Source organism: Ovis aries, chromosome 1 (genome assembly GCF_016772045.2).
Source record: "Ovis aries strain OAR_USU_Benz2616 breed Rambouillet chromosome 1, ARS-UI_Ramb_v3.0, whole genome shotgun sequence".
NCBI classification, from domain to species: Eukaryota; Metazoa; Chordata; class Mammalia; order Artiodactyla; family Bovidae; genus Ovis; species Ovis aries.
The window spans coordinates 186,887,742-186,913,487 of record NC_056054.1 but is presented as its reverse complement, the minus strand read 5'-3'; the positions used below and the strand labels follow the sequence as shown (position 1 = coordinate 186,913,487).

Sequence of the window (25,746 nt, the reverse complement as noted above, 5' to 3'; positions counted from 1 at the left end):
CATTGCAGACAGATTCTTTACCCTCTGAGCCACCAGGGAAGCCCATAGATCTGTGACCTTGGGCAACTCCGGGTGGTTAGGATGTTGAAGCAATTCATATCACTAAAACAACTAAATGATTGTTTTTATTGTTTATTTATTGCTGCATTCTCCCTTGGTGAATGAAATCCTCTTTATCTTTAAAGTTTTTATTGCTATTATGGCTCTCATTCCAGGAGGAAGAAAAAAGACAAATCAGTCTGAGGAGATCAGGGCCCAAATATGGAACTCTAGGAGATTTAAAGTTCAGGAACCCTTCTCAAATGCTCACAGTTGATGTCCCTGGTGTAAGGAGTTAATATTTGCACCTCAGAGAACATAGTACACTCAGTAAAGACTTCCTTAGACTAGTTTCCAGATCAAAGAGCAAAACTGAAAAATTTCAGAAAAGGAGGACGATTGGGTTGAAATTCAGATACACAGGAGAGGATAGGTTTTTCTTTCCTTCATCATTGTGTTCCAGGCCCCAACAAAATGCCTGATGCATAGTTATTTTACCCATCTCACAAATATTTGAGTGTCTGCTATGTGTCACACATTGTACTAAATTCTGAAGATAAAACAAGAAAATATTCCTGCCCTCATGGATTTACATTCTGATGAGGAAGTCAGTCTATAAACATACGAACAAATAATATATTTCAGAGTTATAGGTATTATGAAGGAAATAGAGCCAAGGAAGGGAAAAGACAGTGCTGAGCTGGCAGATGATATTTAGAAAGAAAAGTTTCTCTGAGAAGGTCACTGTTAAAGCAGATTTGTTCAATAATTGCATGGATTGATACAATCTTTTTATTCCCTCTCATTTAATGAAAGAGATGGGTGGGCCTCCATCAACCAAATTTTGGGGATGACAAAATATTTTAGGAAAACCCTAAATCAGTGTTTAAAGATGATCTTACATAACTGAATGAGTAAAAAAATATTCCAAGTTCAAACAGTTCCCTGAAAACCTGTCTTAAAAGAAACAAGTTAGTGTATAGGAAGAGGAAATTTCAAAATCTTTTGGTGCCATCTCAGCTGCTGGGCATACCTTTTTCCAGTGAGGGATGGAGGGAAGGACTAAGAGACAAGGATAATAGAATGGGAAAGTCTAATATACTTCTAACCAAAGATCTGAAAGAAAGAGACAGAAAATGATTGAGCAGTGTTTTAAATATATGTATGAATTTTCCAGAGTGGATTAATCTAATACTTAGATTCTAGGAGCCTGTTAAATCTCAAAAGATTAATAAAAATTCCTCATCTAGACACACCATGAACACTAAAATGCTCACATTATTTGAATTCAAGGAAGGAAGGAAAAGAAATATAAGCTGTATGGTAGGTTAAAAATGGCTTTTTTTTTTTTTTTTTCTACTTTTTCAATTGAGAGGAGGAGAAAACGAGATGAGAGCAGTTTCTCATTTGTAGTTATGGACTCCCAATTTGTCTTGGCAGGTTCCAGTTTGTTCTGATGCTTCCCTTTTTCACATCCAGGCTTTCTTCCCAACCACTGGCCTGGCTGACTTGTAGGGACTGCTGACCTCAGCCTCCAGAAGCAGAAGTAGAGCAGTTTTCACCATATCTCAGTTTTTCAAGGTCTAATCTCTGCAATAAATCTCTTATTCTATATCACTCATACAATTAAGCCTTCCTGATCAAACCTTCATTGATATTCCATGTTTTGGATGATCATCCACCCAGGTAAAATTTCGGCTTTCTGTTATTATGCTAGAAGACGTGAACAGCTGCTGCTGCTGCTGCTGCTGCTGCTGCTGCTGCTGCGTCGCTTCAGTCGTGTCCGACTCTGTGCAACCCCATAGTCTGCAGCCCACCAGGCTCCTCCATCCCTGGGATTCTCCAGGCAAGAACACTGGAGTGGGTTGCCATTTCCTTCTCCAATGCATGAAAGTGAAAAGTGAAAGTGAAGTTGCGCAGTCGTGTCAGACTCTTCAAGATCCCATGGACTGCAGCCTACCAGGCTACTCCGCTCATGGGATTTTCCAGGCAAGAGTACTGGAGTGGGTTGCCATTGCCTTCTCCGGAACAGCTGCTACTAGGGGTCAACTATTGGCAGGTTTTGCCACCATGCTATGTCCAAGGAAGAAAACGAGTTTTTCACAGTCCCCATTCATTTCACTTTACTCATTTATGTTACTTTTTTTTGGCCTTTGTGGGCATGGAAATGTTTAAATGTAAAGAAATTAATGTAAAATGTTAACATCTATGGAGACATGGTAAGATTGAAATGCTATGGTCAGCTGAATTATGCCAAAGGGGCTTTTTTTGGTAGTCCCTGATCTCTCTTTCCTTTGCACCCTACATTGGCTCCATAAACAATCTACTTTCAGTATAAATGCACAATCTGATAATTTTCGCCATTTCCACTGTTACTTAAAAGGCACCAATATTTATTTAATGGAGAAGCGCAAGTCTTATAATTCATTTCCTTCATTCTGCTTTTGCTCTGTACATTTTTCTTTTCTCTTTTTATCTTTTTCATGTAAGACCCATGTCATCTTTTAACATAAATTGTTGTTGTTCAATCTTTAAGTCCTGTCTGAGTGTGCAAACTCCATTGACTGTACTACACCAGGCTCTCCTGTCCTCCACAGTCTCCCAGAGTTTGCTCACATTTAGGCCTATTGAGTTGGTGATGCCATCTAACCATCTCATTCTCTGCTGCCTGCTTCTCCTTTCTGGCTTCAATCTTTCCCAACATCAAGGTCTTTTCCAGTGAGTCTGCTCTTTGCATTAGGTGGCCAAAGTATTGGAGCTTCAGCTTCAGCATCAATCCTTCCAATGAATATTAAGGATTTATTTCCTTTAGGATTGACTGGTTTGATATCCTTGCAGTCCAGGGGATTCTGTTTTCTTCACCACCACAATCTGAAAGTAGCAATTCTTCAGCACTTAGCCTTCTTTGTGGTTCAGCTCTCACATACATGATTACTGGAAAAATCTTAGTTTTGACTATACAGACCTTTATCAGCCAAGTGATGTCTCTGCTTTTTAATATGCTGTCTAGGTTTGTCATAGCTTTTCTTTCAAGGAGCAAGTGTCTTTTAATTTCATGGCTGCAGCCACCATCCAGAGTGACTTTTGAGCCCCCCAAAATAAAGTCTGTCACTGTTTCCATTTTCTCTCCATCTATTTGCCATGAAGTGATGGGACTGCCTGCCATGATTTTAGTTTTCAGAATGATGAATTTTAAGCCAGCTTTTTCACTCTCCTCTTTCACATTCATCAAAAGACTCTTTAGTTCCTCTTTTGCCGGGGTCCAGCCCTGGTGGATCCAGGGAATTCGAAGGGTGGACAGAGTCGGCGAGGAAAACTTATTTATTAATATAAGATTAGATTAGGAAGAAATAGTGTAGTAGGAGAATTAAGTGGAGGAAGAGGGCTGAATAACTTGGACTTACATGGTAGACCAATAAAATTCCAGACAAGGAATTTGCACCATCTACGTTGGGCCACCGGTGCTCGCTTGAATATCTAAGGGTGCCTCACCTCAGGCTCCCTTTCACGCAGGTCTTAACAGCCAGGGCAAGTAAGTAGACTTGGCGAGCCTCCGCGCCCCAGATGGAAATTCAGCCTGAAATTAAAGTAAAGAGCAGAGGGAGGGAAAGGGGAAAAAAGAGAGAGAGAGACACGGGGGAAACCAGTCCAGCGACTGGCTCCGTCCTTTACTGTTCAAAAGGCCTTTTATACTTTTGATAAAACATGGAGATCAAGGGGTAACACAAAGTTATGCAGCGTTAGCAGTCCAGACTCTTATCAAAACCAGGCTTTTCTCTCTGCATACCTAATTGTATACACAAGTCTTAGGTAATTTACATCATCTTCCAGCCAAAAGGGCCAATTAACATTTTACAGCCTTTTTTCTGATAAAGGTTTGTCAACCAGAAGACTTATTTGTGTTGATCTTCCCAAGGTCTGGTGCCACTCTCAGAAAGCACTAAATAAAGTTACATTCTTACACAGCAAAGATACAGCAACTTATAACAAGTAGAGGGAGTACAGTGATTTACAGCAAAAGAGAAGCAATTAACTCAAAAGTCTAGTGTTGCTAACATCAAAACTACTATGTATCTTTTTCTACATCCTGCTTACATTGAGTAACATCCTTCCAGGTGCCTAAAAGATAAAGAATATGGAGGTCTGGCAGCAATCCTTGAGTCAACAGTGAAAACCCTCTACCAATATAATTTTTTACTCTTTAGAAAAGGCTCTGTATCTTTAAGATGCTTTTAAGCTTTGTGCCTCTCGCGGTTGGGGGGTTGTAAGCAATTCACAAGCTGTAAGCAGTCTGGGGAACCTGTTAGGCAAGCTAGAGAGCTATCAGAGGGGTTTTAACTGAAACATCCCTTTCAAATGCAGAAGGCTAAAGCCCTGATTTGACTTTTGCCAGAGAATATCAGAAGAGTGGAAAAGCTGGCAGATTCTTATTTTTTTGGGGGGGGGCGGGGTGGATGCTCAGGAAATTCCAGGGGGAAAACCTGAGGTCTGATTAGCCTTGCCATCGGAGCTCTTGCCGCATGACCTTGTCACAGGTGGAATTCCTCACGCTGGCTCCCGGCACGCTTTGCTTTTTGCCATAATGGTGATGTCATCTGCATATCTGAGGTTATTGATATTTCTCCCAACAATCTTGATTCCAGCTCGGCCTCATTCTGCCTGGCATTTTACAAGATGTATTCTGCGTGTAAGTTAAATGAGCAGGGTGACAATATACAGCCCTGACATACTCCTTTCTCAATTTTGAACCAGTCATTGTTCCATGTCCAGTTCTAACTGTTGCTTCTTGACCTGCATATAGGTTTCTCAGGAGTCAGGGAAGGTGGTCTGGTATTCCCAACTCTTGAAGAATCTTCCAGTTTGTCGTGATCTACACAATCAAAGGCTTTAGCATATTCAGCGAAGCAGAAGTAGATGCTTTTTTTGAATACTCTTGCTTTTTCTATGATCCAATAAATTGATGCATGTTTTTTCCTAGTTCTTCAATTGTATATGTGTGTGTGTTTCACAGCTGAGTGGCTTGTGGGATCTTAGTTCCCTGACCAGGGAATGAACCCCTGACTCCTGCAGTGGAAACACTGAGTCCTAACCACTGGACCACCAGGGAATCCCCCTTTAAATTTTTTATTTCTTTGAATTAAAGAAAAATGAAAATATATGAATTTTTTGGAAGGGGAATTTTTTAAAAAAATTTCTACATTTCTTGCATTGCAGCCAGAGAATGAGATAAGTATACTTTGGTATTTGTTGACCTTCCTCTTGGCTTGATTTATGGTTAATTTTTATAAATATTACATTGTTACATGCATGTTTGAAATGAAGAGTGTTTTGTTATTTGGGTACAGAATTACATATAAAAGCTACATACATACAGCTTATTCACTCACTGTATTACTCAAAATTTTATATCATAATTATTTTGCCTGCTTGCTCTATCAGTTTCTTAGTTGTATGAAACTCTATTATGTTGGTAGATGTTTTTCTTTCTCCTTTTAATCCTATTTTTGTTTTATATATTTTGAGTCTTTGTTTAAAGCTTATCCTTTTCTAGAAATTAATAAAAATAGCTCTCAGCCTCCCTCTCTCTCTCCCAGGCTGCCTGTGTGTCAAGATATTCCACAAGAGAGACTTTCATTATTTCACTGCATGTGCTGCTCAGTCCTCTCTCCAATTTCTAATTCACACCTGGTCGGAGAGTGTGCTCTTGCCTAAGAAGATCTGAGCATTTTTCTATAGGAGACCAGGACAGGGGCAGAGACACTGATGCAAAAGGAACCACAAGAAAGGTGGCCGAGAAAGTGAGGGAGAGACACAAAGATGGTAGTAGAAAGTAGTGAGATGTGCTCTGAACTGAGACAGACCAAGAAAAGAGGAGTGAGACAAGATGAAGGGGCTTGAGGGACCAATGGAGGGTTGGCAATTCTTGGCTGTGCTAAGAATAGTATTTGGACAGAGAAAGTAACGTGTAATTTTTAAAACCTGAAATATAAAATAGAGGTGGAGGGCAGGTAACACACAAGATCCTGGGACAACTGAATTATAGATAAAAAAAAAAAAAGCTTGCTCCTATTGATTGCTTCTCATTAGGTTTTAAACCCTGTGCCAGTGTGTATAAGTGCGTATTTTTATGGAACCCCTCCACTAATACGTGAGATTACCCCCACTTTGCTGATTATATCACTGAATCTCAGAGAACTGAAGTGAGTTAAGACTAGCTCCCTTTTCTTTGACATTAAGAAACAAATTTAGAGAAATGGAAGGGTAAGATGGAAAGCAGGGAATTAAGTCATAAGTCCCACTCCAGTGTTCTTGCCTGGAGAATCCCAGGGACGGCAGAGCCTGGTGGGCTGCCGTCTATGGGTTCGCACAGTCAGACATGACTGAAGCCACTTAGCAGCAGCAGCAGCATAAGTTCCAATACCTTGGCCACCTGACGAGAAAAGCCATTCACTGGAAAAAATCCTGATACTGGGAAAGATTGAGGACAGGCGGAGAAGCGGGTGACAGAGGATAAGATATTTGGATAGCATCACCAACTCAATGAACTTGAGTTTGAACAAACTCCTCTGGGAGACAGTGAAGGACAGGGAAGCCTGGTATGCTACAGTCCAAGAGGTCACAAAGAATCAGACATGACTTAGTGACTGAACAACACCACCATGAAAAGATTATCAAAATAAGTTGAGTAAACATCCATCATCTCATGTAAATGCAAACTTAAATAGAAAAAGTTTTATTTTCTTGTAATGAGAACTCTTAGGATTTACTGATTTAACAGCTTTTAGATATAATATACAGCAGTATTTATTAGATTTATTACATTATATGCTACATCCCTGAGAAGCACAGAATTTATTCAGTCTGGAAGATTCTGTTTTAGTTAATTCACCAATTTAGTTTGTGTAAATTTCATTATTTTTCATATAACCTCAGCAATTTCCATAGATAAATCACTCTCCATTATTTGTGCAAACTTATTAAAATAATCAGATGACATCTTTAAAAATATACCAATTGTTATCGAGTTTCCCTTACGTCTGTGTTTAGCAGTATCAGTCCAAACCACTGTAGAACAGCACAGTTTCCTTAAAATTCTGGATATTTTTATAAAATATAAAAAACATCTTTTACAATTTGAGACTAAACTGGTAAGATTGGAGAATTCCTTATCAGACAGAAATGTCAAATAATCATAGAACTGAGTAGAGACGTAAGTGAAATATTAGCATCAAAACTTTCCATAGTGATGTTTGCTGATCTCTGGTAGTCTGGAGCACAGATTTCAATAGATTATGTGTTCTGGGGGATAGGAATCTGGGGTTCCTAGCAGGTCCTGGGGTAAGATCTAAAATCCCCCGTGTAGAGCCAAACCCCAAAAAGGACAGCCTCCTTAGAAAGGAGAGCTGAGAAATATCTATCCTGAAGCCTGAGATGGTGAGTGTGGAAGCTGTGCAAATTTGGCTCTGGATGTCAAACATTATGCTAGTGCTAGTGCTTAATTGATCACTTATGTCCTACTCTTTGTGAACTTTTGGACTGTAGCCCACCAGGCTCCTCTGTCCATGGAATCTTCAAGGGGATTAAACCAGCGTCTCCTGCCCTGTACAAAACATAATAGAGGTTCAAAGATTAAGGTCTTCCCTTAGGCAAGGCTGAAGACTTTCCTCTCTGGTATTTGGAATTTAGGCTGCAGTTCTTGTTTTTGGATGGATCATTGGATGTGTGACACAGTCCAATTTTTAAACCAGATTTGAACAGGAGAACGGCCACTTGGCTCAGGTAGAAGTAGATGAAGTGTTTGATTTCATGTGTCACATGACGTCCGCTATGTAGTGCCAGCTGGGGTTGTACTTCTTGTCAAACTCCTTCTTGATATGGGCTGCAATGTCCTTCTCTATATTTAAAATGGGCTGTAATTGTTATGTCTCCTAGGTATCTGGCAGAAATACATGCAAAAAACTTTTCAAGTGCTTTAATGCAGACCTTGAAGATTTACCACAAATAAAATTCAAGGAATCCAACCTCAGACACAGTTAAAAGACAGGGGGGAATACTTCAGGTGTACTAACCTGCATTAATAATTATGGTAACAGCACACAAAATATTTAACATTTTTGAGAAGTAAACTTCTCTTTTCTATTTTCTAAGAGCTTTAAAAATATTTATTTTTAATTGATTGATGATTGCTTTACAATATTGGTTTGATTTCTGTTATACAACATGAATTAACCATAGGTGTACCTATGTCCCCGCTGTCTTGAATTTTCTAAGAGTTTTTTAAATTAGAAATTTATGTTGAATGTTTGAAATAAACTGTAAATTTAAAAATATTCTCTAGGCTTTTCAGAAAGATGACACAAATCATGCCTTTCAATTTCTTCTAAGTTATTTTTCTCAGTTGATCATAGTTCACCTAATAAGAACAGAATAACTTTGTGACAGATTTCTGTGTTTATTCTTTTTATGTCAAAGTGCTGGTTTTATATTGGGAGCAATATTAGAACATTTATATAGCATTTTCTCTGAACAGTACTTGTATGTGGTGAGGACTGTTCTAAGCACTTTACACCTATTAACTTAGTGTTCATAATAACCAAATATTAATAGTTGTTATTTTTATTATATCCATCATAAAGAAAGAAAGTGAAGAAAGAAGTCTCTCAGTCGTGTCCGACTCTATCCATGGGATTTTCCAAGCAAGAGTACTGGAATGGGTTGCCATTCCCTTCTCCAGGGGATCTTCACAACCCAGGGATCAAACCTGGGTCTCCCACATTGTGGGCAGATGCTTTACCTTCTGAGCCACCAGGGAAGCCCCATCTTCATCATATAGATGAGGAAAAGGAAGCTCAAGGAGTTAAGCAAGGATCACACAGCTACTAAGTCTTCAAACACAGATTGACTGTCTTCAGAGTTATACTCTGGACCCCTATGCTACACTGCATCTCAGAAAGATCTTCCATGACTACATCTAAATTCAGTTCAGTCACTCAGTCATGTCTGACTCTTTGTGACCCCATGGACTGCAGCACGCCAGGCTTCCCTGTCCATCACCAACTCCTGGAGCTTATTCAAACTCATGTCCATGCAGTCGGTGGGTGCCATCCAACCATCTCATCCTCTGTTGTCCCCTTCTCCTCCCACCTTCAATCTTTGGCAGCATATTTAACATCTAAATTAGGATCCCTTTTATTTAATAGTACTCTTTATTTCCTCCTGAGCACTGCTGCTGCTAAGTCACCTCAGTCGTGTCTGACTCTGTGACCCCATAGACGGCTGCCCAGCAGGCTCCCCCGTCCCTGGGATTCTCCAGGCAAGAACACTGGAGTGGGTTGCCATTTCCTTCTCTAATGCATAAAAGTGAAAAGTGAAAGTGAAGTCACTCAGTCGTATCCGACTCACAGCGACCCCATGGACTGCAGCCTACCAGGCTCCTCTGTCCATAGGATTTTCCAGGCAAGAGTAGGGAGTGGGTGCCATTGCCTTCTCCGTCCTGAATGTTAGTACAATTTAAAATTGTCAATTAATTTTTCAATTAGTTTAATATTTGTCTCCCTTAGTCTCTTTCTCTTTGAGAGCAGGAACCATTTCTTGCCATTTCCCTGTATATCAGTGCCTAGCACAGTAGACTCAATAGTAGATTCTCAATAACTAGTTGAGTAAATGAATGAAAGCATAAAAGATAACTAAGAAAAATGTTTCCCTCATGGAGTAATGACTCCATCGTGTGGAATTTTGGAATATTGTCCAAAAAAATTTTTTTTAACAAGATAGGTTTCATAGAACTCATTCTCCTATTTCCCAGGCTTATATTAGAGGCTTTGCTGTTGTTTGACTGGTCCTTTTGAGATTTTTAGAGCTATAGGAAACCACCGACTCTTTAGGGTAGGCTTTCCCTTACTAGATTTGCTTGGTGAAACGGATTGTGCAATTAGGTGAATAGCAGGTATCAGCTTAAGTCCAGAGCTCGCTTGATTCTACTTTGCCAAAAGGTAAAGCATAGATCCATCAATAAGCTCTTGGTTCCGAATGATCACTCTGGAACATCCAGAGCCCCTTCCATGCAGCGTTCTGCTATCTAAGAAGTCTATCGGTGGCAGTATCGTACTCGCCATCACATATTCCTTACAGTGTACAATGACTAAAGTAGAAATTGTGTACAGAAATAGCCTCTGCCCTACAATCATACACCAGGAGAGAGTAAATTGCACTCCATTCTAAATCCTAAATTTTACTGGTATAATATTTTGCACATATTGTTGTTCAGAGGCCAAGTCGTGTCCCACTCCTTGCCACCCCATGAGCTACAGCATGCCAGGCTTCCCTGTCCTTCACTATCCCCTGGAGTTTGCTCAAATTAGTCGATGATGCCATCTAATCATCTCATCTTTTGTTGACTCCTTATCCTGCATCAGAGTGTTTTCCAATGAGTCAGCTCTTCGCACATACAACTTATAATAATTATTTTAAAAATACCAATATGTTAAATAGAACTACATCTCTAATCTACCTATTATGGGCAGTTCATTTTACGAAGTTAGTATAACCTTGCTATTTAAACTAGAAATGGACAAAAGGAAAAGTAAAAATTTTAAGCCAGTATGATTATAGTTGGAGATTATATATACTGAGTCTGTTTTTTCCGCGTTTAATCTAGGTCCAACTCTGTTTCTATTACGCTAACCATCAACAATAGAGACGTGGGAGGTCTAAACCGAGCGAGAGCCGCTCCTTCCCCAAGAGTTTATGGTTCTCGGGTTACTCTCGCCACTGGGAACTCTATGGTCCCGGGGCGGGCTGGGAGGCCTGCGTTTTAAAACCGTGGCGGGAAGATGGCGGCCGCGTTCGTCGCCAGGGTCAGTTTTTTCCGAGTGGGAGGACGCTGGGACTCTGCGTTTCCCTGAATGGCGGAGAAGGTTTCGCGATGAATATAACGCGCTGGAGTGGGAAACAGCGACGTTCAGCATCAGGCTTAGACTCGTCTTCGGGAAGCGGCTTTGACGGCAGTGACAACCCCTTGCTCCTTTCCGGGCCGGTGCTGAGCCCACCTCCGGGCCTGGGACGCAGCTTGAAGGATCGTGGGCGCCGGCCGGCCGGAGCTACAGGTACTCCCAGGCACTCCGTGGCCAGCTCAAATGGGCTGCTAGTCGCGAGGTGTCCTTTCGGCGCGGAGCTCGCTCGTTTACAGGACCCGCTCGGCTCCTACTCCCTTTCTCAGTTTGTGACTCCAGCCCTGAGCGGCATGTCACTTTCTGTTGACAAGGAAGAGCTTTCAGTCCGTGTTCAGAGACCTCCTGGTATTATTAGTCTTCAAGTGGTTTCTGGGTTTTTATTCTTTCGACATTTGTTTACGGAAACAACTTACTAGTTGGCCAAATCTCATCACCTGTAAGGGATTCACGCCTAACAGTGCCAGTACTCCTTACAGATACTTAAATTGGATGTGTTTTATGGCAGGTTATATATAACACGTAGGAATTCCAAAACTCAGTAGAAGGCTAATTACTGAAGTCTTACGTTAAAACTAACTACTTACTTCCTTTTTTTCTTTTTTGTTTTTGTTTTTTTTTTTCCCCCAAAAGGGGAATGCAAGCAGACGTTTCCTGATGATCAAATAGACAAGCTGCTGTTGGCAAATTGGGGACTTCCTACAGCGGTTCTGGAGAAATATCACAGTTTTGGTGTTAAAAAAATGTTTGAATGGCAGGCAGAGTGCCTTTTGCTTGGACAAGTCCTGGAAGGAAAGAATTTAGTTTATTCAGGTATTCAAATTTGTGCAAATTAATTTCTGTACCATTTTAAAGACATTATGAATGTAGAGAATGCTCTATTGAGGTAAGGCAGATGAAATTTATAACTAGAGAAAGTCTTAAAATATATGAAAAGCAGAGTTTCATCATATGCATACCTTATTTATGAAAATCCCCTTATATGGTGGGGTGGGGAAAGGCAAAACCCCTGCAGTTTAAAGAGAGTTATCTGCTTGCCTTTCCTCTCAACAAACATTCATCCCAGTGTGAGCATGCAGTATGAGATGTAAATGTGTTCTTCCCACAGTTGATCTCAGTTGCCTTTCAGTGTGTGAACATTTTATAATACATACCTGTTTATAAGTTGACCTGCTCATACAGGAGTATATACATAAAACCTTATGTAATACTTTATGAAAGGTTATATGGGCTTTCAAGAATAATTTTGACTTATAAAACTTTTAACCATCTGTCTTTAGAATACTGACTTTAGAATCTAATCACTTGGTAAGATCAGTTTTCTCTGAAGTTGTGAGTTACCCAGATTTTTCATTATGGCTGCCAAAAATAGCTAGGAGATTTTCTATCTATTTCTCAATGGATATGATGAGTTTGAATAAACTCCAGGAGATAGTGAAGGACAGGGAAGCCTGGTGTGTTGCAGTTCATAAGGTCCCGAAGAATGTGACATGACTTGGTGACCGAACAACAAGATACAAGTTCAGGCTGTTTACTGGCTGTGTAACCTTGCAGATTACGTGAGAGAGAGGAGGAGAAAGAGAGGGAGTGACAGTGCACACAGAAAGCATGAGTGCCTGCTTGTGGGCATAGAAAAGTTTTTGTCATATAGAAACACTCTTACTAATTGCTAGTGGCAGTTAGTGGTAGTTGTAGAATGCCCTGACAATTTCAATTGCTTAAATACTTGGGTGTCATTCATAACTCTGGTCACCAACTCACATAAATTTATCACCGGGTCCAGTGTCTGTTATCTCAAATATCTTGATTCTGACCAGTACTCTTTGTTCTTGGGTGCATTACCTAGGTTACTATCATCTTCTAGATTATGCAGTAGCTTTGTAACTAGATGTTCAAGCTGGTTTTAGAAAAGGCAGAGGAAGGAGAGATCAAATTGCCAACATAAGCTGATTCATTGAAAAAGCAAGAGAGTTCCAGAAAAACATCTGTTTCTACTCTATTGACTATGCCAAAGCCTTTGACTGTGTGGATCACAATAAACTGGAAAATTCTGAAAGAGGGGAATACCAGATCACCTGACCTGCCTCTTGAGAAACCTCTATGCAGGTCAGGAAGCAACAGTTAGAACTGGACATGGAAGAACAGACTGGTTCCAAATAGGAAAAGGGATACGTCAAGGCTGTATATTGTCACCCTGCTTATTTAACTTCTATGCAGAGTACATGATGAGAAACGCTGGGCTGGAAGAAGCACAAGCTGGAATCAAGATTGCCGGGAGAAATATCAATAACCTCAGATATGCAGATGACACCACCCTTATGGCAGAAAGTGAAGAGGAACTCAAAAGCCTCTTGATGAAAGTGAAAGAGGAGAGTGAACACAATGTTGGCTTAAAGCACAACATTCAGAAAACTAAGAACATGGCATCTGTTCCCATCACTTCATGGGAAATAGATGGGAAACAGTAGAAACAGTGTCAGACTTTATTTTGGGGGGCTCCAAAATCACTGCAGATGGTGATTGCAGCTATGAAATTAAAAGACGCTTACTCCTTGGAAGAAAAGTTATGACCAACCTAGATAGTATATTGAAAAGCAGAGATATTACTTTGCCAACAAAGGTCCGTCTAGTCAAGGCTATGGTTTTTCCTGTGGTCATGTATGGATGTGAGAGTTGGACTGTGAAGAAAGCTGAGCGCTGAAGAATTGATGCTTTTGAACTGTGGTGTTGGAGAAGACTCTTGAGAGTCCCTTGGACTGCAAGGAGATCCAACCAGTCCATCCTAAGGGAGATCAGTCCTGGGTGTTTATTGGAAGGACTGATGCTAAAGCTAAAACTCCAATACTTTGGCCACCTCATGTGAAGAGTTGACTCATTGGAAAAGACCCTGATGCTGGGAGGGATTGGGGGCAGGAGGAGAAGGGGACGGCAGAGGATGAGATGGCTGGATGGCATCCCCGACTGATGGACGAGAGTTTGAGTGAACTCCGGGAGTTGGTGCGGACCAGGAGGCCTGGCATGCTGCGATTCATGGGGTTGCAAAGAGTCGGACATGACTGAGTGACTGAACTAAACTGAACTGAATCTTTTCTTTCTGCCCTTACTTTGCTTCTGCAGCCAAACTCTGTAAAGTACAGTTATGAATTTCTCACTCCTTTCCACGTTCACCTAACTCAACTAATCACTCTCCATTGCTTTCAGGGTAAATTTCTTATGTGGTAGGATTATAAAACTTTTTTTCTTGTGGCACTTTCATGTCTCTTTTACTCCCCTACTTGTGACAACCTACTCCAGTATTCTTGCCTGGGAAATCCCATGGACAGAGGAGCCTGGCAGGGCTACAGTCCATGGGGTCGCAAGAGTCAGACACAACTGACTGACTAAACCTACCTACCTACTTGTACTTTTTGTTTCAGACATTCAGTTACCATCTTCTGAATATACTAGGCTTTCCTTTAGACCTTTACACATGCTGTTTTTTCTGCTTGGGATTCTTTTCTTTTTCCCTTTTTGCTCCTTTGAAATTCTGTTTCCTTTACATAAATCCTTATAGCTTTTCCCCTTCAGCATCTATCATAGCTTCTATCACAATGTATTTAAGCTGTTTATTTCCTCATAGTAGGGCTTTTAACTATTTGGTACTTAAAGGAAAGGATCTTTAGGTGTAAGCTAGGTACTCAGTAATATTCATCATTTATTGCTGTTACAAAGATTTCTTTGTCTCTGTTTTTCACTGGGAGAGTGTTTAGAAAGCTGGTTTAAAGTTGGGTGTTTCAGGGTTATGCAAGGAGATCCAACCAGTCCATTCTAAAGGAGATCAGTCCTGGGTGTTCATTGGAAGGACTGATGCTAAAGCTGAAACTCCAGTACTTTGGCCACCTCATGCGAAGAGTTGACTCATTGGAAAAGACCCTGATGCTGGAAGGGATTGGGGGCAGGAGGAGAAGGGGACGACAGAGGATGAGATGGCTGGATGGTATCACTGACTCGATGGACGTGAGTTTGAGTGAACTCCGGGAGTTGTTGATGGACAGGGAGGCCTGGTGTGCTGTGATTCAAGGGGTTGCAGAGTCGGACAGGACTGAGCAACTGAACTGAACTGAAAGGTTTCAACTGATAGGTGGTGGCGGTTTAGTTGCTAAAGTTGTGTTCTGCTCTTGCGACCCTATGGACTAGTCCTCCAGTCTCCTCTCTCCATGGGATTTCCCAGGTAAAATACTGGAGTGGGTTGCTGTTCCCTCCTCCAGGGAATCTTCCCAACCCAGGGATCAAACCCACATCTCCTGCCTTGGCAGGGGGGTCCTTTATCACTGAGCCGCCAGGGAAGCCCTAATGATAGTTTGTTTATGTTGTCCAGTTAGCCTTGGGCTCTTTAGTCACTAGATATGATTTAAAACATTTGTTACTGCACTGTATCAATTATTACTTATTTTTGTGATGATCTTGTGGAATAACATCTTTTAGCTCCTACAAGTGCTGGGAAGACTCTCGTTGCTGAGCTACTTATTTTGAAGCGGGTTTTGGAAATGCGGAAGAAAGCTCTTTTTATTTTGCCCTTTGTTTCTGTGGCTAAAGAGAAGAAATACTATCTCCAGGTAATTTCTTTTGTGAAAGGCCTATTATTGGCAGCTTTGGCTTTACTCATTTGAAATAGAATTATAAAGGTAATTGGAAAATAAAAATCTTTCATTACATCTCAATCCATGGGATTACAAGAGAGTGGTACATGATTTACAAGTAAACACCACCAATGTAGCTTTAAAAGTTGACCATTTATGAGAGGAAACTTTAAAATTACTGCATAAAAGAGAGAGTACAGTTAAATCAAGAGTAATTGGTGAAAATTATATAAAAACTTAAAATATTCCTTAAAAAATAGAGTGCTTTAATTAGTATATAAATGTGCAGATTAAGAATCAGCATCTTAAGTGAATAGTAGGACTAAGCTGAAGCATGGAAAGGAAGTATGTTTGAGGAAGCTTATCCCATCCTAATTGAGGGGACATTTGGGAACATAAGAGGATGAAGAACAAGATCCATTGATGCTTATGTACAGCTCCAGTTGTGTGTTCTGTTCCGCTGTTCTGCAAAAATGAATAGTAGCATTATACATTTGTGTGATACATGGTCTTTAAGGCATTTTTACAAGTATAATGCTTCATTAAAGAGAATAAAATTTATTCTTATTTCTGCCTTTTGGAATGGCAAGATTATTGTACTGGTAATCCAAAAAATCCGAGTTCTGGTCCCAGTTTTGCCATTAACTATGTCTTCAGGCCAGACACGTAATCTGCTGGATTGAATTTTTCATTGGTAAAATGAAACTGTGGGTTAACTCAGTAAATACTCAGAAACATTTTATTGAATGAATAGCTCTAAAATTCAATGGTTCTGTGAATTTTTTTAACGTTATTTCAGAGACCAAATAGCCAACAAAGCTGGTTCTACATGGTAACATCTTTTCAACTTAGACCAAAGTAGGAAAACGATATAAGGATCCTTTTTATTGAGAAGGTATGTTAGTTAAAAGTTAATCTAAAAAACAAAAACAACAAAAAAAACCAAACCACCCACTGCATTTGAGTTTTGAAACCCTTTCTTTTGTTATATATATAAAACTAGTTTTTAGAGAGATAATGAAAATATTTTCCTCATGAAGTATAAATTTGTTTCTGAACATATTATTACATTAGTGTTAAAGAAGGAACTAGTTTTTTGCTTGTTTATTAGATAAAAAAATGTTAGTGCTTAAGGTAATTTTTGTTTTCTTCTGTAAGGCTCGCTCTTCTATATGGAGCTCATAGAACTCATTAAGTATGCCATTTTATTCAACTCTGTCTTAATAGAAAATCTCTCTACTGAGTTTTGTCAATTCTAAATCTTATTTTTAGACTTTGATTCTAAAAAGAACCAATGTGCCTTGACCAGGAATAAGCACCAGTTGTCTGATAAATGTCTTTTGATAACTTACATCTATGCTTGGGGAAAGAACCAATTCAATATTCATAAATTTTCAACTCTTACTTTTCTGTTTTACTCAAATCAGAGTCTATTTCAGGAAGTAGGAATAAAAGTAGATGGTTATATGGGCAGTACCTCTCCAACAAGGCATTTCTCTTCTTTGGATATTGCTGTCTGCACAATTGAGAGAGCCAATGGTCTGATCAATCGCCTTATAGAGGAAAATAAGATGGATCTTTTAGGTAAGTAAATAAAGAAATACGTGCCTATACTTTCTCTGTTTTTGATAGAATGGAGTGGAGCCATTATGATTTCTGTATATCTTATGTTTTATTCTAATGTCTGTCATCTTCTGGAGGTAAGAATTGGCATCTATAATGTTAGGAACTCTTGTTAAAAAACATTTTGCATCCTGCTGATGTTATTGACTCTGCTTATATTTTTGCACTTTACAAAACATAAAGATTATCTTAGAGTCCTCAAAACATTTCTCATTGCTTCTTTCCTGATAAAGTTTGCCAGGAATAGAAGGAAATAATCTTCCATCTCTGCAATTAGTGTATATGTATTCATTATCATATTCTGGTACTATGATATTTAGATCAGGCCTGGACCCAGAGACTACCATTTAGCAGACCGATGGTAGGGAGCTATAGAAATTAGCACTATATTTGAGCTTGGCACTGTTCTGTCTTAGTCCTTTTTTTTTTTTTTTTTTTTTAACCACTTGTTAAAGCTCACTATGTAGAGGTAGGAATAGGAAGAGAATGATTTCAACAGCAATGGAAACTGCAAGAATATCAGTTAGTTATTCATGTTATCTTCGTGAACTTAAATGGTAAAATTAGGATAGAGGTGGAGAGTGAAATAAAAAATTAATTAGACATGGGCTTTGCTCTGTCAAGCTTAGAGAGAGGAATCACATTCCTTAGTTTGTATCAGAATTGTCAGATTGTATTGTATCAGGTTAAGTGTTATATCCAGTACACTTAGCACAGTGCCTGGCACACTAGATAGAATAAATATTTTTTGGATGAATGAATGAATTCTGAAATAACTCATCATACAATATGATTTTTTTTTTAATTTTTATTTTTACTTTATTTTACTTTACAATACTATATTGGTTTTGCCATACATTGGCATGAATCCACCACGGGTGTACATGCGTTCCCAAACATGAACCCCCTCCCACCTCCCTCCCCATAACATCTCTCTGGGTCATCACCGTGCACCAGCCCCAAGCATGCTGTATCCTGCGTCGGACATAGACTGGCGATTCGATTCTTACATGATAGTATACCTGTTACAATGAAATAGCTTACTGATAAGGAAGAAGAACATCGTGTGTTCTTCTAGGAAATAGTCTGAAAGATCTGTATTTTTGTAGGGGAATTTGGGCTGGGTCAGAGGACACCAGTGCACACATAAATTAAAGTGTTTAAATGAGGCATTGGTTGATAACTAGATTTTTGGTAATTCTTGAGCATTATTCCAAATACATAGACTAGTTTCTCCAAGTAGAGGAGAAGAGAATTATTATATTTATGTTTTATAGTAGGGTGAGTCACTAGTCTACCATAATCAAACAAAAACATCCCCTTAAAATCATTTATTGCTTCTTGATCTGATTCTGTTTTCCTGTGCACTTGCTAACATCAGGATGGTTGCCCTGGTTGTTTTCCCCATAGAAAAGTCAATCCACTGAATAATTTTCAAGGATGTCTTTAATTTTCTTTGTACATGTATTTTACAAGGTTGCCAGTTAAGAAGCATCTGAATTTTGTATTACCTGCAATGTACTGTAATAACAATTATTTATAGTACCAGATTAAGATACTCAGTCCTTCAAAATTTTTAATTGTGAGATTCTATGAAACTTAGTATCTGGAAAATCTCTTTAGGAATGGTGGTTGTGGATGAATTACATATGCTGGGAGACTCTCACCGAGGGTATCTGCTGGAGCTTTTGCTGACCAAGATTTGCTATATTACTCAGAAATCAGCTTCTTGGTAAGTACCTGAAATAGTTAAGTTCTTGAGTTTCCAAACAATGTTGAGAAAGTGCAAAAGTGTTTAATAAATAGTTGTTAAATACATTAAAGGAGGGTAATACATATTTAGAACAAACTCATGTACAGCAGTTTATTTTTTTTCCAAAAGAAGTACTTAAGTCTAGGAGTGATTTTAGATTATTTTGGTAGAATAATTTGATTATTTTCTAGAATGAAAACATTCTTAAATTTTTGCTTACCACATTTATGATAGAATTTTTAAAATCCAGTTTTTTTATTTGTTAACTATACACACATGTAAATAGTCAATGCTAATTATGAAAAATAACATTTCTTTGTCCCCTACTTTCCAAAGGTAACTATTTTCAACTCTTACTGCTTTTTAGAAATTTGACTTACAGTGATATCTCTAAATATAGTTACTTAAGTTTTTTAGTTTTACACATTATATCTTGACTTTACTATGGAAAATGAAGATCTAGCTTTTTTTTATATTCTTTACTCACCCCAGCCAATTTCCTCCTCTACCCTTCTTAGTTTTTCTTTATCCTCTGATTATATTCCCATTCTTCAGATATGTTTATGCCCTAATTTTGCTTAATTCGGTACTCAGTGTTACCCTGTTATGACTGTATAAGGTCCATTATCAATGAGCCATGTGGTATAATTATTTTTACTTTCTAAATAACTTTTTGTTTTCTTTGAAATTAATAAATGTCTTTTCTTTGATGGCTTGATTTTCTATGAACTTATCGCTGATTTATCTCCAGCTGCTTCCCACTTTTGAAATTTCCATCCAATATGTTTCAACACATTTGCTGTTCTGACAAATTCATTTTCTTGAAGAAGTTTCTCCTAAAGTCTCCTGGGTTTTTCCAACTTAGTCTATCTATATGCTGGCAGCAGTTATCTTAAAATCTCTTTTTATTAGTATCATTTATTCCCATTGCTCTTTGCTTGAGTCAGAGCCCCCTTTTTTGTGATCACATGTATTTCTATTTATTTACTTTCCAGTTTCAGTGGGGATATCTTCCAGGAAGTTCTACTTTATTTACACGTATAGGCTATAATAGGTATAAATTTTTCAAAAATTAGCATCTCTGAAAATGCCTTACAATTATTTTATAGATTTTCCAGGTATAAAAGTCAAGATAATCTAAATCTAAATACTATTCTAATACTAATAAAATCTAAATACTTGGAGAGTTTTTAAGATAGTACGTCATTTTTCTCATTACTATTGAGAAATCCAGTACCATGCTTATCCTTCATTCTTTGTATAAATTGAAAAAATTTTTTTCTGAGAGGTTTTTAAGACCTCCTTTTCTTCCTGAGTATTGTGAAATATCACTGATGTATCTTTGTGTTGGGTTTGTTTTCTAACTTTGGGCTGGATACTCAGTAGATGCTTTTAATCTAGGAGCTGTCTTTCAGTTTGTGAGACTTTCACACATCTTGTACAGTATGTGGGAAAATATACAGATTATCATCTCTATCCTAAATTAGTAGTGATATAGAAGATATGACTAATACAATTAGCAAATTTGAACTAATGGATATGTGTAGAGTAATTACCAAAGATAAGCAGGATATATATTCTTTTTAGTTACATATGAAACATTTATTAAAAAAATCTGTATGCTGAAACAAAATATCTTAAAGGATTTAAGTTATTTAAAATATAATCGATGACAGCAGTCCAATTAAGCCAGAAATAAGTATAAGAAAAACATAACTAAAAGATGCCCACATGTCTAGACATTAATAGATACATTTTGACCCATTTTGGAGTGAAAAAAATAATCACAAAAGAAACAGGAAGATACAGAATCGAAGTATAATAAAAATATCTCCTAATAAAATGTGTAAGTGCAGCTAGAATTGTTTTTAAAGGGAAATTGATGGTACACAGTGTGTATATTATTAAAGAAGAGAGACTGGAAAATTAATGACTTATCCATCTCTAAAACTTCAAAAAGAATAGTAGAATAATATCACAGAGAGTGGAAGGAAAGGAATAAAAAAGACCAGAGCAAAAATGAATGAAAGAGGAAAGTCATCCTGAACACTAAAAAAAACTCTACAAGTCAATGAGAAAAAGTACAACCTAATATATTAATGGGTAAGGAACTTGAGCAGACATTTTTAAGAGGGTATCCAAATGGTTTCTGAACATGAAATGGTGCTTAATTTCATTAGTAATCAAAGAAATGTAAACTACCTCCTCAAAGAGATATTACCACACACTGTCCAAAATGTCTCACATACTGACAGTGCTAAGTGGTGACAATGCTAAGTGGAAAAGTAAGGAAGTTCTAGTGACAGCAGTCAGATAAAAAGAAATAAAAGGAATCCAAATTGGAAAGGATGAAGTAAAACTGCTGCTGTTTGCCTATGACATGATACTATAAACAGAAAATCCTAAAGATGCCACCAAAAAGTTACTAGAACTCATCCATGAATTATATAAAATTGCAGGATACTAAAGTAATGTACAGAAATCTTTTATATTTCTGTACACTAACAGTGAATTATCAGAGACATTTAAAAAAAAATCCCATTTATAATTGCATCAAAAAGAATAAAAATCCTAGGAATAAGTCTAAGGAGGTAGAAGGCCAGTATAGTCCTTATCAATTACCAATGGCATTTTTTGCATACATGGAACAAAAAGTCTTAAAATTTCATGAAACCACAAAAGACCCCAAATAGCCAAACCAATGTTGAGAAGGAAAAATGGAGCTGGAGGAATCAGGCTCCCTGACTTTGTACTATAATATAATGCTTCAGTAATGAGGACAGTATGGTACTGGCACAAAGACAAACTTACAGATCAGTGGAGCAATATAGAGAACCCAGAAATAAACCCATACACCTATGGTCAATTAATCTATGTCACAGGTGACAAGACTGAACAATGGAGAAAAGACAGTTTCTTTAATAAGTGGTTCTGGGAAGACAGGTGCATGTAAAATGATGAAATTAGAGCATTCTCTAGCATCATATATACAAATAAACTCACAATGGATTAAAGACCTAAATGTAAGACGAGATACCATAAAACTAGGAGAGGAAAATATAGGCAGAACACTCTTTGGCATAAAATGCGCAAGATCTTTTTTCACCCACCTCCTAGAATAATGAAAAAACAAAAATTAGCAAGTGGGACCTAATTAAATTCAGAAGCTTTGAACAAAAAGAAAACCATAGACAAAATGAAAACTCACAGAGTGTAAGAAAATATTTGAGAATGAAGTGACTGACATGGGTTTAATCTCCAAAATAGATAGTTCATGTAGCTCAATATCATAAAAACAACAACCCAATCAAAAAATGAGCAAAAGATCTAAATAGACATTTATACAAAGAAGATCAGTGGAACAGATTAGAAAGCCCAGAAATGCGCCCTTACTAATTATTTTTTCAGTTATCTGCTTGCTTTATTCATTGATTTATTTTGTTCTGGGTTGTTGTGGCACATGGGCTCTTTGTTGCTGCATGCAGACTTCTTGTTATGGTGGCTTCTCCTGTTGCAGAGCATGGGCTCTAGAGCATGGGCAATGAGCTCATATTTATGTGGGAAATTAACCTATGACATAGGCAAGAATATACAGTGGAGAAAAGACAGCCTTTTCAGTAAATGATGTTGGTAAAACTGGACTACTCTCACACCATGTACAAAAGTAAATTCAAAATGGATTAAAGACTTAACACCTGAAACTGTAAAACTTCTAGAAGAGAACATAGGCAGTATGCTCTTTGTGTCCATGAATGTCCAGGAGTCTCTGGCGGAAGTGTGGGTTGCTGGTGGCCTGCTGCAGGATTAGGGGCACTGAGTGTAACAGTGCCTGTATGGGACATTTTGAAGGAGGTCTCCATCATCTTCATTACCTCCACCATCCTTTGGCCTCAGGTCAAATAACAGAGAGGGAAAAGAGCCCTACCCTCCAGCAGAAAATTGGATTAAAGATTTACTGAGCTTGGCCCCACCCATCAGAACAAGACCCAGTTTCCCCCTCAGTAAGTCTCTCCTATCAGGAAGCTTCCATAAACCTCTTATCCTTCTCCATCAGAGGGCAAACTGAAAACCACAATCACAGAAAACTAACCAATGTGATCACATGGACCACACAAAGCCTTGTCTAACTCAATGAAACTGTGAGCCATGCTGTGTAGGGCCACCCAAGATGGACGGGTCATGGTGAAGAGTTCTGACAAAACCTGGTCCACTGGTGAAGGGAATGGCAAACCACTTGTGCATGCTTGCCTTGAGAACCCCATGAACAGTATGAAAAGGCAAAAAGATAGGACATTGAAAGATGAACTCCCCAGGTGGGTAGGTGCCCAATATGCTACTGGAAATTAGTGGGGAACTAACTCCAGAAAGAACAGAGACAGAGTCAAAGCAAAAACAACACTCAGTTGTGGATGTGACTGGTGATGGAAGTAAGGTCCAATGCTGTAAAGAGCAGTATTGCATTGTAATCTGGAATGTTAGGTTCATGAATCAAGACAAAATTGGAAGTAGTCAACCAGGAGATGGCGAGAGTGAACATTGACATTTTAGGAATCAGTGAACTAAAATGGACTGGAATGGGTGAATTTGACATATAATTTAACCATTATATGTTACTAGTATGGGCAGGAGTCCCTTAGAAGAAATGGAGTAGCCAACAAGAGTCTGAAATGCAGTACTTGGATCCAATCTCAAAAACGACAGAATGATCTCTGTTCGTTTCCAAGGCAAACCACTCAATATCACAGTAATACAAGTCTGTGCCCCGACCAATAATGCTGAAGAAGCTGAGTTCAACGGTTCTACGAAGACCTACGAGACCGTCTAGAACTAACACCCAAAAGAGATGTCCTTTTCATTATAGGGGATGGAATGCAAAAGTAGGAAGTCAAGAAATACCCAGAGTAATGGGCACATTTGGCCTTGGAGTACAGAATGAAGTAGTCAAAGGCTAACAGAGTTTGGCCAAGAGAACTCACTGGTCATAGAAAACACACTCTTCCAACAACATAAGAGAAGACTCTACACATGGACATCACCAGATGGTCAATACTGATTATATTCTTTGCAGCCAAAGATGGAGAAGCTCTATACAGTCAGCAAAAACAAGACCGGGAGCTGACTGTGGCTCAGATCATGAACTCCTTATTGCCAAATTCAGACTGAAATTGAAGAAAGTAGGGAAAACCACTAGACCATTCAGGCATGACCTAAATCAAATCACTTAAGAATATACAGTGGAAGTGACAAATAGGTTCAAGGGATTAGGTCTGATAGACAGAGTGCCTGAAGAGCTATGGACAGAGGTTCATGACATTGTACCGGAGGCAGTAATCAGGACCATACCCAAGAAACGAAATGCAAAAAGGCAAAATGGTTGTCTGAACAGGCCTTACAAACAGCTACAAAAAGAAGAGAAGTGAAAGGCAAAGGAGAAAAGGAAAGATATACCCATTTGAATGCAGAGTTCCAAAGAATAGCAGGGAGAGATAAGAAAGCCTTCTTGGTGATTAATGCAAAAAAATAGAGGAAAACAATAGAATGGGAAAGACTAGAGATCTCTTCAAGACAATTAGAGATACCAAGGGAACATTTCATGCAAAGATGGGCTCAATAAAGGACAGAAATGGTATGGACTTAAGCAGAAGATATTAAAAAGAGGTGGCAAGAATACACAGAAGAACTGTACAAAAAAGATCTTCACGAAAAATATAATCACAACGGTGTGATCACTCACCTAGAGCCAGACATCCTGGAATGTGAAGTCAAGTGGGCCTTAGGAAGCATCACAATGAACAAAACTAGTGGAGGTGATGGAATTCCAGTTGAGCTATTTCAAATCCTAAAAGGTGATGCTGTGAAAGTGCTGCACTCAGTATACCAGCAAATTTGGAAAACTCAGCAGTGGCCACAGGACTGGAAAAGGTCCATTTTCATTCCAATCCCAAAGAAAGGCAATGCCAAAGAATGCTCAACACTACCGCAAAGTTGCAGTCATCTCACATGCTAGTAAGGTAATGCTCAAAATTCTACAAGCCAGGCTTCAACAGTATGTGACTGTGAACTTCCAGATGTTCATGCTGGATTTAGAAAAGGCAGAGGAATCAGAGATCAAATTGCCAACATCCATTGGATCATGGAAAAAGCAAGAGAGTTCCAGAAAAACATCTGCTTTATATGCCACAACCTTTGACTGTGTGGATCACCACAAACTGTGTAAAGTTCTTAAACAGGTGGGAATACCAGACCACTTGACCTGCCTCCTGAGATATCTGTATGCAGGTTAAGAAGCAACAGTTAGTACTGGACTTGGAACAACAGACTGGTTCCAAATCGGGAAAGGAGTACATCAAGGCTGTATATTGTCACCATGCTTATTTAACTTATATGCATTGTACATCGTGAGAAATGTTGGGCTGGATGAAGCACAAGCTGAAATCAAGATTGCCAGGATAAATAGCAATAACCTCATATATGCAGATGACACCACCCTTACGGCAGAAAGTGAAGAAGACCTAAAGAGCCTCTTGATGAAAGTGAAAGGAGAGTGAAAAAGTTGGCTTACAACTCAGCATACAGGAAACTAAGATCATGGCATCTGGTCCCATCACTTCATGGCAAATAGGTGGAGAAACAGTGGAAACAATGGCAGGCTTTATTTTTTTGGGCTCCAGAATCGCTGCAGATGGTGACTGCAGCCATGAAATTAAAAGACACTTGCTCCTTGGAAGAAAAGCTATGACCAATCTAGATAGCTTATTGAAAA

General features: G+C 38.7%; 1 protein-coding gene across 8 annotated transcripts in view; it reads left to right on the top strand.

Annotated features, from left to right (window-relative positions):
- Nucleotides 1–10,849: 10,849 nt before the first annotated feature.
- POLQ (DNA polymerase theta) overlaps nucleotides 10,850–25,746 on the top strand; it is a 102,833-nt gene continuing 87,936 nt past the window's right edge. For 7 of the 8 annotated variants that reach the window (XR_006056162.2, XR_006056171.2, XR_006056170.2 and 4 more), the window contains exons 1-5: nucleotides 10,850–11,144; nucleotides 11,622–11,801; nucleotides 15,453–15,583; nucleotides 17,035–17,191; nucleotides 18,854–18,962. Coding sequence is in view for 5 of the 8 variants with exons in the window: in XM_042231980.2 (XP_042087914.1) it covers nucleotides 10,964–11,144; nucleotides 11,622–11,801; nucleotides 15,453–15,583; nucleotides 17,035–17,191; nucleotides 18,854–18,962 (758 nt within the window). In the remaining 3 variants the exon portion in view is untranslated. Of the gene's footprint in view, nucleotides 11,145–11,621; nucleotides 11,802–15,452; nucleotides 15,584–16,406; nucleotides 16,503–17,034; nucleotides 17,192–18,853; nucleotides 18,963–25,746 lie in introns of those variants that run through there. The other variant, XM_042231983.1, reaches the window with a different exon arrangement.